The 13,538-nt window shown below is 35.8% G+C and overlaps 3 protein-coding genes across 4 annotated transcripts; 1 reads left to right on the top strand and 2 right to left on the bottom strand.

The window, feature by feature from the left end:
• Positions 1-543: 543 nt before the first annotated feature.
• Positions 544-3,160, bottom strand: oip5 (opa interacting protein 5). Its single transcript, XM_048205430.1, has 5 exons — positions 2,799-3,160; positions 2,570-2,636; positions 2,367-2,489; positions 854-935; positions 544-712 (listed from the first exon to the last, which is right to left on the bottom strand). Exons 1-5 carry the CDS (start codon positions 3,028-3,030, stop codon positions 629-631), a joined length of 588 nt encoding a protein of 195 aa, XP_048061387.1. The 5' UTR covers positions 3,031-3,160; the 3' UTR covers positions 544-628.
• A 24-nt stretch (positions 3,161-3,184) lies between these two features.
• On the top strand, positions 3,185-10,029 carry nusap1 (nucleolar and spindle associated protein 1). Its single transcript, XM_048205393.1, has 12 exons — positions 3,185-3,461; positions 3,639-3,704; positions 3,791-3,940; positions 4,044-4,233; positions 4,395-4,478; positions 4,656-4,768; positions 5,192-5,242; positions 5,485-5,648; positions 7,536-7,702; positions 7,819-7,941; positions 8,059-8,164; positions 9,445-10,029. Exons 1-12 carry the CDS (start codon positions 3,237-3,239, stop codon positions 9,530-9,532), a joined length of 1,527 nt encoding a protein of 508 aa, XP_048061350.1. The 5' UTR covers positions 3,185-3,236; the 3' UTR covers positions 9,533-10,029.
• Positions 9,612-13,514, bottom strand: ndufaf1 (NADH:ubiquinone oxidoreductase complex assembly factor 1). Of its 2 annotated transcripts, none has more exons than XM_048205421.1 (5): positions 13,327-13,514; positions 11,959-12,497; positions 10,997-11,182; positions 10,333-10,407; positions 9,612-10,176 (listed from the first exon to the last, which is right to left on the bottom strand). In XM_048205421.1, exons 2-5 carry the CDS (start codon positions 12,457-12,459, stop codon positions 10,036-10,038), a joined length of 903 nt encoding a protein of 300 aa, XP_048061378.1. In that variant the 5' UTR covers positions 12,460-12,497; positions 13,327-13,514; the 3' UTR covers positions 9,612-10,035. The 2 variants fall into 2 exon arrangements, with proteins under 2 accessions (XP_048061378.1, XP_048061379.1); XM_048205422.1 differs by lacking the exon at positions 13,327-13,514 and adding an exon at positions 13,046-13,320.
• Between the last annotated feature and the right edge of the window lie 24 nt (positions 13,515-13,538).

Raw genomic sequence — 13,538 nt, 5'->3', positions numbered from 1 at the left:
TTAAGAAATGTTACTTTTTGGATTTGAATATTGTATGATGAAAATCAAATTGTTGAGTCTGTGATTCGAGGCAAAGTCGGATACAGTAAGTTTTAGCAAAGCCTTAACAATTGTGAGTTTAAATGGAGAAACATAAAAATAAAATTTGACGACTTATTCTTGTTCAATGCAAATAATGCAGTTTAAATAATATAAGTTTCTATGCTTTGCTGACCTGATTTGTGTTGCTGATTTTGCCTCTGAATGTGAAACTCTATGCTTAGTCTGATCTATGCACTACAGATGCACCCCGCATGATTTTGTACAAAAATATGAAATTTTAGCAATAAAAAAGCAGCATGGTGCCAATCATAAAATGTGTGGTTTCCTTTCTTCAGTGTTATATTATTGAGTAGTGTAAGAAATCACAGTAGACTTTTTTCCTGCAGTATTACAACAATATATTCTATATTTATCATAAAATAAATGCAAATGTAAATAAATGCAAAACATAGTAACCAAGCTAGTTAATGTTTCACACAGTTTTGAAGAATCAAACTCCTATTCAATACATCATACAAAAATACTTTATTTCAACACTGTTACAACAAGAAACCTGTACATATTCCATGCTTGCCATTTCTTTAGTCTACATTGTGTGTGTGCACAATTTTTCCATCATTCCCTCCAGAATTTTCACCTGCTTCAACTGAGCTTCTAAATCCTGCTTCAGCTAGAAAAAGGAGAAAGAAAATCCACAATGTTCAATCAACTCAGTTGAACTTGAGCAGCTGTAAAATATAATTTAATAGAATATACTGTTGCTCTCCTTCTGTACAATAAGCAGTGAATGCATGAGAACATAAATACAAACCTCTTTAATAGATTTGTCGATGAGTCTGTGTTTGAAGTTGATTTTGGAGGCTTTAACACATGTGCCACTTCTTAGCATGTAACTAAAAAAAAAAAAAATGGCTGTCATAATAAAGTAATGCAACCATTAAAGGATTAGTCCACTTTCAAATTAAGATTTCTTGATAATTTACTCACCCCCATGTCACCCAAGATGTTTGTCTTTCTTTCTTCAGTCAAAAAAAGAAATTAAGGTTTTTGATGAAAACATTCCAGGATTATTCTCCTTATAGTGTACTTCAATGGACTCCAGACGGTTGAAGGTCAAAATTATAGTTTCAGTGCAGCTTCAAAGGGCTTTAAACGATACCAGACAAGAAATACGGGTCTTATCTAGCGAAATGATCTGTCATTTTCTAAAAAAGTAAAATTATTTTGTTTAGTAAAATTATTATGTTTTAACCACAAACACTCATCTTAAAAGGTGCTAAAGAGGATGTTTTGTTTTATACATTTTTGCAATATTACTTGAAACTATCTTTACTAACTGATAAAAGACTATTTATTAGGTGCACTGAAAGGAATAATATTAATATACATCATCTGTGCATGAGGTAGGGCCTTAAAAACATCAGCCAATCGCGTAAACGATTGGCCCTCTGGCTTGTCAATCACTGCCGTGACGTTCCTTGTGAGAGACGAGCGCGGCTGCGCCCTCCAGTAACTTTCCACACTCCACAGGCGCCGCATGCAATGTTTTTGTCAGGAGACAGGAGTAACAACTGCAGATTATGAGTTACCTGCGGTGAGTCCGACATAATGAATCCAAAAAACACGACACAGCGAATGCCGGTGGTAAACACTTGTGTTCCAATACGAGTGTTTACGAGTTTTGGGAGGCGTTCCTTCGAAGGAGGGGGGTTGTTCTTACGCATGCGCTCATTTCAAAAACTCACTAACAGTCTTTGGTTTCTCAGTTGACGAAAAGATCCTCTTTAGCGCCTTTAAACTAGCTCTCTTCTTCTCCATTAGAATTCCAGCACTGTAGATTACTGCCCTCCACAGGTCAAAGTTTGAACTAACTGTTATATACTTACACAAGCATATTGTATATGAGAATTTAGTTCAAACTTAAGAAGAGAGCTAGTTCAAGACAAGCGTTTATGGTTAAAACGTATATAGTTTAAAAAAATTTTTTACAAAATGACCAATCGTTTCACTAGATAAGACTCTTATTCCTCACCTGGATTGCGTAGAGCCCTTTGAAGCTGCACTGAAACGTTTTATTTTTACCTTCAACCGTTTGGAGTCCATTGAAGTCCACTATAAGGAGAATAATCCTGGAATGTTTTCATCAAAAACCTTAATTTCTGTTCAACTGAAGAAAGAAAGACATAAACATCTTGGATGACATGGGGTTTCAAAAAATAATTTGAAAGTGAACTAATCCTTTAAAAAAATCTGACATGTAAATCCTTCACATTATTAGTTACATCAATATTGTTTGTGTGCACATTAATACAAACTATTCCCACCAGTTTATCAGCTCTTTTCGTAAAAGGAAGAGGTTTCGTAAAGCAGACAGGTGCTCTGGGGTGGAGTGAAGAACCAGGCCAATAGTACCATGGCAACCAGCACAGTGGAGGACTTGGTAGGTGCTACAGACAGAGAAATCACATGATGATGATGGGACATCCATGTTGGACATGAGCTGAGATCAATAGAGAGCAATACTTACGAGGAAGCCAGATGACTGTTCAAACTCATCTCCAGCTTTTCATTCACCCTCACATCCTCAGTAACATCTGCAAAGGGAAAGATTCAAATGTCTTTGTACTGGTTATAACAAGACAAACACACACACACACGTGTTTGCTGTATTTTACACACATTTTCATCATGACTGAATCCATATCTACACAGTTTTTAGTCTGCATGCTTTTAAAATTCGCTAAACCTCAACTTACTCAAACAAATGATACTCTGGAGGCTCTGGACTTCCCCGCAGATGCCGAGAGAGTCTCCAAGCACTGTGTTGCAAGTCATGCACTGGAGAACACTGCAGTTCCTATAGTCTACCATACAGATTTCTCTGTCCTTCACCGCTCTTAGCTGATCTGCAATTGAACTAGTCTGTGTCGAGTCACATGGACCGATATCATAAGAGCTTTCGAGCAAACTTCGAGTACTGTTCGACATTATTTCTTTAGCAACTTTTGTTCTTGCTCTGCTCAGCTCACACAAGTTCAAAAGACGCAACCACGTTAATAACTCATTTATTGGCTTGAACTTTAGGTGGCGCCCTAAACCGCTCACCCAAGCCCTGCCTTTGCCGAAGCCTTGAAGCCAATCAAAACCAGCGAGACATAAACGCCGCTTCTTATTGGATGTAGTGGAGTGTCGTCATGGGCTTCTCAGCTAATCATCTAACGGAGAGTCTGTTTTTGAAACGCGGTATTTTTCAAACGGCAATCACACCTAAACAAACCGATCTGTACACCAGAGAGTCGAGATTACGTTATATTTCTGCAGTTTACATTAAGTTTATCTACAATATGGATTTGGACTCGCTTAAATATGCGGAATTGCAGCGCCTCGCTAAAGAAGTGGGAATGAAAGCGAATATGAAGGTAAATCGCGTTTACTGAGTTAAAGTGATGCAGTTTTGTTTACGTTACATGCAGCCTACCCATGTGTACTAAACGATCTGTATCTCTATTTCTGACGTCCTTTGCACTAAAGCACAACGCTTAGTTTGTGGCTGTAGGGTTTATATTTTCTAAATGCTTGATTTTAATTGCTTTTAGGCTGAAAAGCTGCTGAAAGCTTTAAAAGAGCATTTTTCAAAACAGCAACAGCAGACATCGGAGAATGTGAGTAATATCTTTGTGTATTGTCAACTATAATCTGTTTGAAATGTGAATATTCGCATTAACAAGCAACACTGCATTGTTTGCAGGGAAATGATGCAGCCATCGCCGACGCGCACGATGCTGTTCCGCCCGTGGACGAGCAAAGCGCGCACACGGCAACGTTTGTGACCGAGCGCCGAGGAAAAGGCCGCACTGCCAAGAGAAAGCTCAGTGACTCCACATCTGTCACTGCTCAGGTATACATGAGCATATGTTATAAGATTTTGATTTTCAATACATACTATTTAATCTTTCATTCTAATATATAAACGTTTTGTAACTCATTTTTTATATATTTAGACTGAAGAGAAGCAGGCACAAGAGGAGAGCCGAAGGGGCTCCAAGAGGAGGAAAGTGTCCTCAGCCAAGCTTTCCTCCTCTCTGATTCCCTCTGAAATTTCCACTAAAAAGGATGCTGTGGAGAAAGCTCTAGAATCTGGGGAACCCAAACCAGACTCTGAAGATGCTCGTACAGAGCCAAGTGTGAAAGGTGAGGCTTTAAGAATTATATTCCATTTTAAGTTTCTCATGGAGAGAAGATATTATTAATTAGCCTTTTAATTACAGTCTAATAGATGAGGGAGGTTGAGGAGGTTATTTATTAGTTTGTGCTTGTATTCGGTGATGACTTTTAATATGTATATTTTGTAGGTGTGGGGAGAAGAACAGTGGGTAAAATCCCCCGTCATGAAGGTCTGATGAAGAGGAAACCTACACTGCGGCCGACAACTCCTAGTAATAAGATCCTTCCCACTTTATATGCTAAAACAAAATATATTTTCTAGTTTCTGTAATATTTAAAAGACAGTTTCATGTTTAGATGACTTTTCCATCTGAGCTTATTTACAATTTGTAACTAACTATTCGGATATCTGCCTTTCAGTAATGTATTTGCAAATCTCTATTTCCCAGATTTCAAGAAACTCCATGAGGCTCATTTCAAAAAGTTGGAGTCCATCGATTCTTATGTGCAAAGGAAGAACAAACAAATGGAGGTGCTCAGGAATTCAGTCAAGGAGCTGAAGGTAACATTGACCTAGGGTTATTATCATTAACAAACTATAAAAACATTTTATTTTAGCTGAAATAAAATAAAATAGAAATATTAGTTGAAAAACTTAAAATTAAATGAACTTAAGAATTTTGTTTTGGCAACTAACTGAGAAGTTTAAGTTAAGCACTAAAACCACTAACTGGAAATATATAAAAAGAAACTAATTTTTAATGATTTTTCAGTTTTAGTCCAAACACATGAAGCTAAATATAAACATTAAAATATGCTAATTCAAAATATTAATTAAAAACTATAATATTATTTTAAAAAAACACAAGTTTGAGAATGAGTTTATATGTCTGAAGTATTATTTAGGAGTTTATGCTTTATTTTGAGTTCTAAGTGCTATTTATTAGTGGTTCGTTTATTTATTTATTTATTTTTGTAATTTCAGACACTATCAGAAAAGACGCTGATGAAATCAGTCGAGACAAAGGCTCAAACTGTAAGTCACTGAACAGCTAATATCAGCTTTCAGGATTCACTTTTTGAATTCACATGCATCCTGATCATAAATTTGTGTCAAATATTATTCAATTAAATTAAACTGGCACATCTTTCTAAAACTTTGAAAAGAAATTTAACATCTTGTTGGACGAGAGTTGTATTATGTCTGAGTCAGTCAAGTTTATTTCTGGAAGAGGTTGACCTGAATCATAATCAAACTTTGGTATTGTCTCCCATTAGAAGGTGCCTGCTAGCCGGGCGTCTCTCTTCAGTCCTGAAGTGCAGGAGAAGAAACCAGTGGCAGACAGACGCAGGCTCACTCAGCAGTCTGCTAGCAAGTCTGCATTGAAGGACAGCTCCACCTTTAAGCCAACCGTCCTCACCACCAATAAAATCAATGTCAGGTAAATACATCAGTATGCTTATTCCACTTACATTTATAATGCTTTAGTATTGAGATTAAAGGGTTAGTTCACCCAAAAATGAAAATTATGTCATTAATGACTCACCCTCATGTTGTTCCAAACCTGTAAGACCTCCGTTCATCTTCGGAACACAGTTTAAGATATTTTAGATTTAGTTCGAGAGCTTTCTGTCCCTCCATTGAAAATGTATGTACGGTATACTCTCCATGTCCAGAAAGGTAATAAAAACATCATCAAAGTAGTCCATGTGACATCAGTGGGTTAGTTAGAATTTTTTGAAGCATGGAAAATACATTTTGGTCCAAAAATAACAAAAACTACGACTTTATTCAGCATTGTCTTCTCTTCCGGGTCTGTTGTCAATCCGCATTCACGACTCCGCAGTGACTCTGCTTGTGACAGCGGTTGCTGCTGTGTAGGAGCTTCTTCCATCGCTCTTAGTTCTTCGTCCGTGTATTCGGGTTCAAATAAATATGGCTGAGCATAAAAATGCAAGTCTTCCTCTGTGTCGAAATCCTTAGACATGTTTGCGAAGGTTGTTTTGTTTACAGCGTGCGTCTCCCTCAGGCCGGGTTCACACCGCAAGCATCAGCAGCGCGTGAGCGTGAACTGCAGCTGCAGAGACGCGCGAGTATTCACACTGGAAGCATTTGTACAGCGGCTCGAAGCTGCATATAAAGTGGGCATTTCTTTACAAAGACAGCTATAAATTTGTTTTTATAAGTTTGTCATTTATAAACTTGATAGTCTTGAAAGTTTTTTAACATGCAAGGTGTACAACACTAATATATAAACGTAAAATGAATAAAAAATAAATAAATAAAAGCCTCGTATCATCCATTGCTGCACACGAATGAGGTAAGCTTTGTGTTTTACATCATCTGCCGCATGAACATGTTTACAACACAGCAAACTCAGCGAAAAAAGCCAGCAAACTCGGGTTTGATTTGGGTATGCTAGAGCCTATATTGCTGTCTGTGTAATAACTAAAATAATGTTTATATATCCTATTTTCTGGCTAGTTTAGTTTAGTTTTTTTAATACCATACTTTAACCCAAACTGAATAATTAAAAACAAGTTTAAATGAGTAAATCTTCTATAAATATTTTTTAATATTAATTTTCTTTCCTGACAATTCTTGTTAAAACACACTAGATATGCTTATTCTGTGCATTTTAATCACTTTTTGTGTGAAATCATATTTATTTTGTCCATCAAAGGTGTACTTTCATTTTAATTGAGCGTTAGCAGCGCAGAAAAAATAGACCCAGTGCCGAAACGATCGCGGCACTGCTGCTTCTGCTCTGCTTCTGCAACGCGCTGCCGCGCAGCCTCTGCGTGCGGTGTGAATGCTCTCATCTGTTAACATGGACGGCGAAAAAAATACGCTCTGCTGACGTGTGCGGTGTGAACCCGGCCTCAGACTGTAAACGAAGCTCGGGCGTCTTACGTCAGCAGCGTCACTGCGGAGTCGTGAACGCGGATTGACAACAGACCCGGAAGAGAAGACAATGCTGAATAAAGTCGTAGTTTTTGTTATTTTTGGACCAAAATGTATTTTCCATGCTTCAAAAAATTCTAACTAACCCACTGATGTCACATGGACTACTTTGATGATGTTTTTATTACCTTTCTGGACATGGACAGTATACCGTACATACACTTTCAATGGAGGGACAGAAAGCTCTCGGACTAAATCTAAAATATCTTAAACTGTGTTCTGAAGATGAACGGAGGTCTTGAGGGTGAATCATTAATGACATAATTTTCATTTTTGGGTGAACTAACCCTTTAATATAGGTGCTAAAGCCAAGCATTGACAAGTAAACTGACTTTTCACTTAACTGCTGCATTTCTGTGTCTAGGTTCACGCAGGCCACTCAAGATAACGAATACAAGCGTTCGCTGGTAAAGACTCCAGCTCGTATGTCTCCTCTTGTCCCTCTCACCTCCACTCCAGGAAGAAAATCTATTGTTCATAGTACCAAACCTGAACTTAATAAAAGTGGCAACGCCATCAATAAAACACCTGGTACGATTAAAACCATTGTGTTGCACTGATCATTTTATTGATTTTTTTTTAACTATTGGTTTCATTTGTAGTGTTTTTTTTTTTTTGTTTGTTTCTTTTTCTTTTTTTTTTCGCAGGAGTTACTCCATTTGTTTTCAATGGCAATAACAGCGTGTCACTCACGCCTGGTACCACCAAGAAGAACGCATTTGATCTGAAGGCCAGTCTCTCTCGTCCACTCACCTACAAACCACATAAAGGTTTGTCCACACTAAGACAAATATATAATTTAATGCCTAAGACTAATGTGTCAGGCAGTGCTTTCTTGAATTTAATTGTATATGCTTGCTAATCATTGTCTTCTTTTATTTCTGCAGGAAAACTGAAGCCTTTCGGAGATGCACAGGAGAATACAGCACTTAATAAATCTCAGACTGTTCCTTCACACCAGAAAAACTATAAACAGCACGAAGTTCAAACCAGGTTAGATGCTTATTTTGGTTATGCATTGAGGTGCACTACTGTTCAAAAGGTTGGGGTCAGTAAGATTATTATTATTATTATTATTATTTTTTTAATTAATACTTCTATTAAGCAAGGCAAGGATACATTAAAGGATTAAGATATTTTTGTTGAAATCCGATAGCTCAGTGAGGCCTTTATAGGGAGCAATGACATTTCCTCCCTGAAGATCCATAAAGGTACTAAAAACATATTTAAATCAGTACATATGAGTACAGTAGTTCAATATTAATATTATAAAGCGACGAGAATATTTTTGGTGCGCCAAAAAAACAAAATAACTTTTATAGTGATGGCCGATTTCAAAACACTGCTTCATGAAGCTTCAGAGTGTTATGAATCAGCATATCGAATCATGATTCAGATTGCGTGTCAAACTGCTGAAATAACGTGACTTTGGCGCTCTGAACCGCTGATTCGACACGCTGATTCATAACACTCCGAAGCTTCATGAAGCAGTGTTTTGAAATCATCCATCACTAAATAAGTCCTTACTTTGTTTTTTTGGCACACCAAAAATATTCTCGTCGCTTTATAATATTAATATTGAACCACTGTACTCACATGAACTGATTTAAATATGTTTTTAGTACCTTTATGGATCTTCAGAGAAGAAATGTCATTGCCAGCTATGGAGGCCTCACTAAGTCATCGGATTTTAACAAAAATATCTTAATTTGCGTTCCGAAATGATTATTTTCATTTTTGGGTGAACTAACCCTTTAAATTGATCAAAAGTACAGTAAAGACATTTAAAAAATTAAATTTTTTTTTTTTCTGTTTCTAATTCTAAAAGATTTATTTTAAATCAATGCTCTTCATTTCACCTTTTTATACATTAAAAAATCCTGGAGAAAAAAAAGTATCACATTTTCCACAAAAATATTAAGAAGCACAACTGTTCAACATTGATAATAATAAAAAATATTTCTTGAGCACCAAATCAGCATATTAGAATGATTTCTGATGGATCATGTGCAAATTCAGCATTGCCATTACATTTTAAAATTTAATAAAATAGAAAACATCTCTTAAGTTTTAATAATATTTCTGTTTTTTTTTTTTTTTAACTGTAGTTGATTAAATAAATGCAACCTCAGTGAACATAAGAAACTTCAAGAACATTAAAAATAATTTTACCGTCCCCAGTTCAAGCACTTGTGTGCATTTGAATTTTATCTGTCTCATAGACTGAAATGAAAGGTAATCACTGAATGCTATTTGCTTTTTTTAACTTTCAGAGAAGAGCGACGTGTCAAGCACACAGAAGACCGAAAACAGAAGAAAGAGAAGATGTTGGGTGCCAGACGAGGCCTGGTCATGGCCTAACTCCACTGTTTTTACTGTTTTGCCATTTAACACTTACTTCTACATGTTTAGCTTTGGTTGGATTTGTTCCAAACTGTTGTACATTTTTACTCTTCTGTAACGACTTGTTTATTACCATATGTTAATTTACAGTGAGGTAATCAAACAAAATCTTTTTTTTTTATCCATTTTATAGATTTTATACTTTTAAACATTGTTTTCGATGTATGTGTGAAGAGATGCCCTGATAAATTGTATTTAGTATGAATGGTTACATCTGTGCTGGGATAAAAACAGTAGTCACTCTAAACGTTGGTCACACAAAATGTCTATTTGAACTTGAGCGATATTCATAAATTATCATTTTGTACTATGTCTTTCATGTCATTTTTTTGTGTATATATGTGTATGTGTAAAAGACATCCGGCCTTTAAAAAAATACATCCAATGACTTTTTTTTCTCAAAGTTTTTATTAATAAAACACTGTGTTTGTTATCTGCGATTGCTGAATCCTCTAATCCAATTAGACCTCAGGGTTTCTCTTGTAAAGCTCATATGCAAACTCCTCTGTGTGGGCAAGGTCGTTACACAGACCAATGAAGTCAATCTCCAGCTGAAATGGGCCATCTGCTTTGTCCCCCAATGTGAAACCAATACTCTTTACCTAAAAGCACACAAACAAGTTTTGAATCTGAGGTATAATGAATTTGCACCACAATGCTCTCATAATAATATCATCAGAGGAAATAGAAGGATAAACAAGTAGATGTTCATTTCAATTACTATATAAACTATGAGGAAACACCAAAGTCATGCTGACCTTATCTAACCAGAGGACATGCTGGTTATCCTGTATTCTTCCCCGACTGGAAAGGAAAAACTTGGAGAAAGGGATCTGTAAAATAGAGTGATGGTTTTACAATTATTAAGCAAGAGATTTAGACTGCAAAAGTTTGGGGCTGGTAAGATTTTTTAAAATGTTTTTAAAAAAGTCTCTCATGCTCACCAAGGCATTTATTTGATCATGTATACATTAATATTGTGAAATATTACAATTTGTAATAACTTCCCTATTTTAATATATTTTAAAATGTCATTTATTCCTGTGATGGCAAAGCTGAATTTTCAGCATCATTACTCCAGTCTTCAGTGTCACATGATCCTTCAGAAATCATTCTAATATGCTGATTTACTGCTCAAGAAACATCTATGATTATTATCAATGTTGAAAACAGTGAATATTTTTGTAGAAACCATGATACTGTTTTTTTTTTTCAGAAATGTTTGATGAAAGTTTAAAAGAAAAATATTTATTTTAAAAGGAATTTTTGTAACAATCATGTTTCCTTGATGAATAAAAGTTTCTTACTGTCCCCAAACTTTTAAGAGATTCATATTAATAGATTCAATTGGATGCACTTTCATATGAACTGCAGATGAAGTTTCTTCTAGATCTCCATTAATGTAAATTTCTTAAGACCTGCCTTAACATCCTGCCAGTAGGGTCCCCCTCTAGTGTAGAGGAAGTAACTGTAGATGTCATCTCTCTGATGAGAAAAGAAGGTCTCAGCGGACACGTTTACCATCCACGGTCTTCCATCTCCGCGGATACGCATATGTAATGTGTTGAAACTTGACCAGTCGTAGTGCTTTTTTCTGTCAAATGAGGCCTGCAGCAGAAAGAAATATTTTAAAGGTCAAATTACATGCTATTGCCCCTTTACTGCTAAATTTAAATGTATGCAAATAACAGCCTCTAAAGCTGTGTTTCTAATTTCTCTTGTCTTCAAATACCTTACAATTCATGAATTATAGTGTTTCAATGTACTTTCTTCATGAATTGAACAATTCTAAATTGAAAACACATTGCTGTTCAAATGTTTGGGGTCAATCAGATTTTTAAAAAAAAGAAATTAATACTTTTATTCAGCAAGGATGCATTAAGTTTATCAAAAGTGACAAAGACATTTACAATGTTACAAAAGATTTCTATTCCGAAAAAAATGCTGTTCTTTTAAATGTTCAATTCATCAAAGAATAAAATTGCAATATTTCACAATATTACTGTATTTTTGATCGAATAAATGCAGCCTTGGTGAGCATATGAGACTTCTTTTACTGACCCCAAACTTTTGAATGGTAATGTAAATCCAAGATTCTGTCTAAACCATGTTTTAATGCCATTTGGGTCAGTTTAATGCACAACAGAAAATATAATTTTGAAAGGAATTATAGTCATTATATTACAATTTAATTCAAACTTTCTCATTAACCTATTCTCATTAATAATCTTAATACCCACTGTAGAAAGACCTGTAGAAAGCTCAGTCTTTATTTATCATTAAACCAAGCAGACAGCAAGAAAAGAGAAATGGAATAATACATCTGAAATATGATGAATTAGGAATCAGATAATGGATCAGAGTAAGAGATGAACTGTACTGACCAATGGTTGTTTGGAGCGCAGAGTGCAGTATCCACTGTATCGAGTCTCTCCATCACGGGGAGGCGTTGAGCACAAAGTTCCGTACAGAAAACACGTGGTGTTGTTCTTTCCCAGTTTGATGTATGCCACACTGTGGCCCCCAATCTCCTGATCAGATGACACGACCCACTCATCGAGACTCTCCGGCCCACGGAACTCCCACTGGACACGGGTCTGTTCCAGCATGTGCTCTAGTAAAGGCCTTCCTTCCGGTCCAGTCCAGCGCTGGACAAACTCATCCTTCAACAACCCAATGTGCTTCTTGATACCCTCCACACCTTTGGAGAAATCAAAGTGTATCTTTTGCCAAGGCCAACGGGTGTCTGGGGGCTGACCCGGTCTGCGGTAATCTCGCTCATAGATGCTCCTGGTGCTCAGTATAGCTGAACATCTGAGAGTGGATGGAAATAACAGTGGCTGCCTGTGAATGACACCATAAAATGCTCTCCTCGATACAGCCATTTGGTCAGAGTAGCTCTTGAGACCAGAGCAGCAGAATGCTGAAAAAGTTAAAACATCATATGTAAGGATATGCCTTTTTATATTAACCATCAAATGTCATACAGGTTGATCTTCTGGATTCAAATGTTTTCACTACTCCAAATGAAAATGTCAGTCAGCTAAAGTAGTTAAAAAAAGGGCTCTAGGAATCCCCAGGAGGTCGCAAGGAAGTGCTAAGAGGCCCATGGAAAAGTTTAGAGAGAAAAAAAAGAAATATATATATATATATATATATATATATATATATATATATATATATATTCAAATAAATAAATACATGAAAATAAATAACTAAATAAAAATAGATTAAAATAAATAATACATATTAGATTAAAATAATTACATAAAGAATAATAATGTGATTAAATTAAATGAGTAAATAATAAAAATTAGATTTAAACAAACAGTACAGTACTATAGTGAGTACTATATTTTCCAAATAATATCTTAAATTGGTATAGTATGGTATGTCCATTTGAATTAGCATACATTTGGTCTTTTATAGATGAAAATATAAATTTTCTCTTTTTTTTTTGCAAACACTTACATGTTCACTTGACTGTAATGAGCAATGGGAATGAATCTTAGTTGACTTTATATGACATTCAGGAGTCATTACATGTAAGAGCCACTGCGTGATTGAATGTTAATAACAGTTACATGTTACAGCTATGCTACAAACACTGAGGGTGCCACATTTATAATATTTAAAAATAATGAAAAATACATAAATAAACGTAAAATATGTCTCGAAAAGCTGTTAATTTTTACTACTCATTTGTGACACTCAAATGTGCCATTGCCGTCCGTCCTATAATCTGCCCTTACCTGAAACAAGCAAACGCGCTTATGGTCCTACCGAAAACAAATATCTCTCGCAGTTGATTCCCGCCCACATCACATTTAGTGGTTAGCAAATATTATTATAATTTTCTCTAAGTGTATGCATACATATTATGTACAATGAATAGATACAGCACATTTGTGATCCCGTGTATGTCGTCGCTGTTTATTGGAGTGACGTGTGCGCATGCGCAGTG

This window comes from Megalobrama amblycephala, linkage group LG10, assembly GCF_018812025.1.
Source record: "Megalobrama amblycephala isolate DHTTF-2021 linkage group LG10, ASM1881202v1, whole genome shotgun sequence".
Taxonomy (NCBI): Eukaryota; Metazoa; Chordata; class Actinopteri; order Cypriniformes; family Xenocyprididae; genus Megalobrama; species Megalobrama amblycephala.
Note: the sequence above shows the minus strand (reverse complement) of the source record. Positions and strands in the feature narration are given on the sequence as shown.

Excerpts from the sequence above, each read along its gene's own strand:
- oip5 (XM_048205430.1), bottom strand. The coding sequence starts at position 3,030 with ATGTCGAACAGTACTCGAAGTTTGCTCGAAAGCTCTTATGATATCGGT. Across the intron at positions 2,490-2,569 it reads AACAGTCATCTGGCTTCCTC|CACCTACCAAGTCCTCCACT; the intron begins GTAAGTATTGCT and ends CTCTGTCTGTAG. Across the intron at positions 936-2,366 it reads CGAAAAGAGCTGATAAACTG|TTACATGCTAAGAAGTGGCA; the intron begins GTGGGAATAGTT and ends TTTTTTTTTTAG.
- nusap1 (XM_048205393.1), top strand. The coding sequence starts at position 3,237 with ATGGGCTTCTCAGCTAATCATCTAACGGAGAGTCTGTTTTTGAAACGC. Across the intron at positions 4,769-5,191 it reads ATTCAGTCAAGGAGCTGAAG|ACACTATCAGAAAAGACGCT; the intron begins GTAACATTGACC and ends TTGTAATTTCAG. Across the intron at positions 5,243-5,484 it reads TCGAGACAAAGGCTCAAACT|AAGGTGCCTGCTAGCCGGGC; the intron begins GTAAGTCACTGA and ends GTCTCCCATTAG.
- ndufaf1 (XM_048205421.1), bottom strand. The coding sequence starts at position 12,459 with ATGGCTGTATCGAGGAGAGCATTTTATGGTGTCATTCACAGGCAGCCA. Across the intron at positions 11,183-11,958 it reads TGCGCTCCAAACAACCATTG|GCCTCATTTGACAGAAAAAA; the intron begins GTCAGTACAGTT and ends TTTCTGCTGCAG. Across the intron at positions 10,177-10,332 it reads ATGTCCTCTGGTTAGATAAG|GTAAAGAGTATTGGTTTCAC; the intron begins GTCAGCATGACT and ends GTGTGCTTTTAG.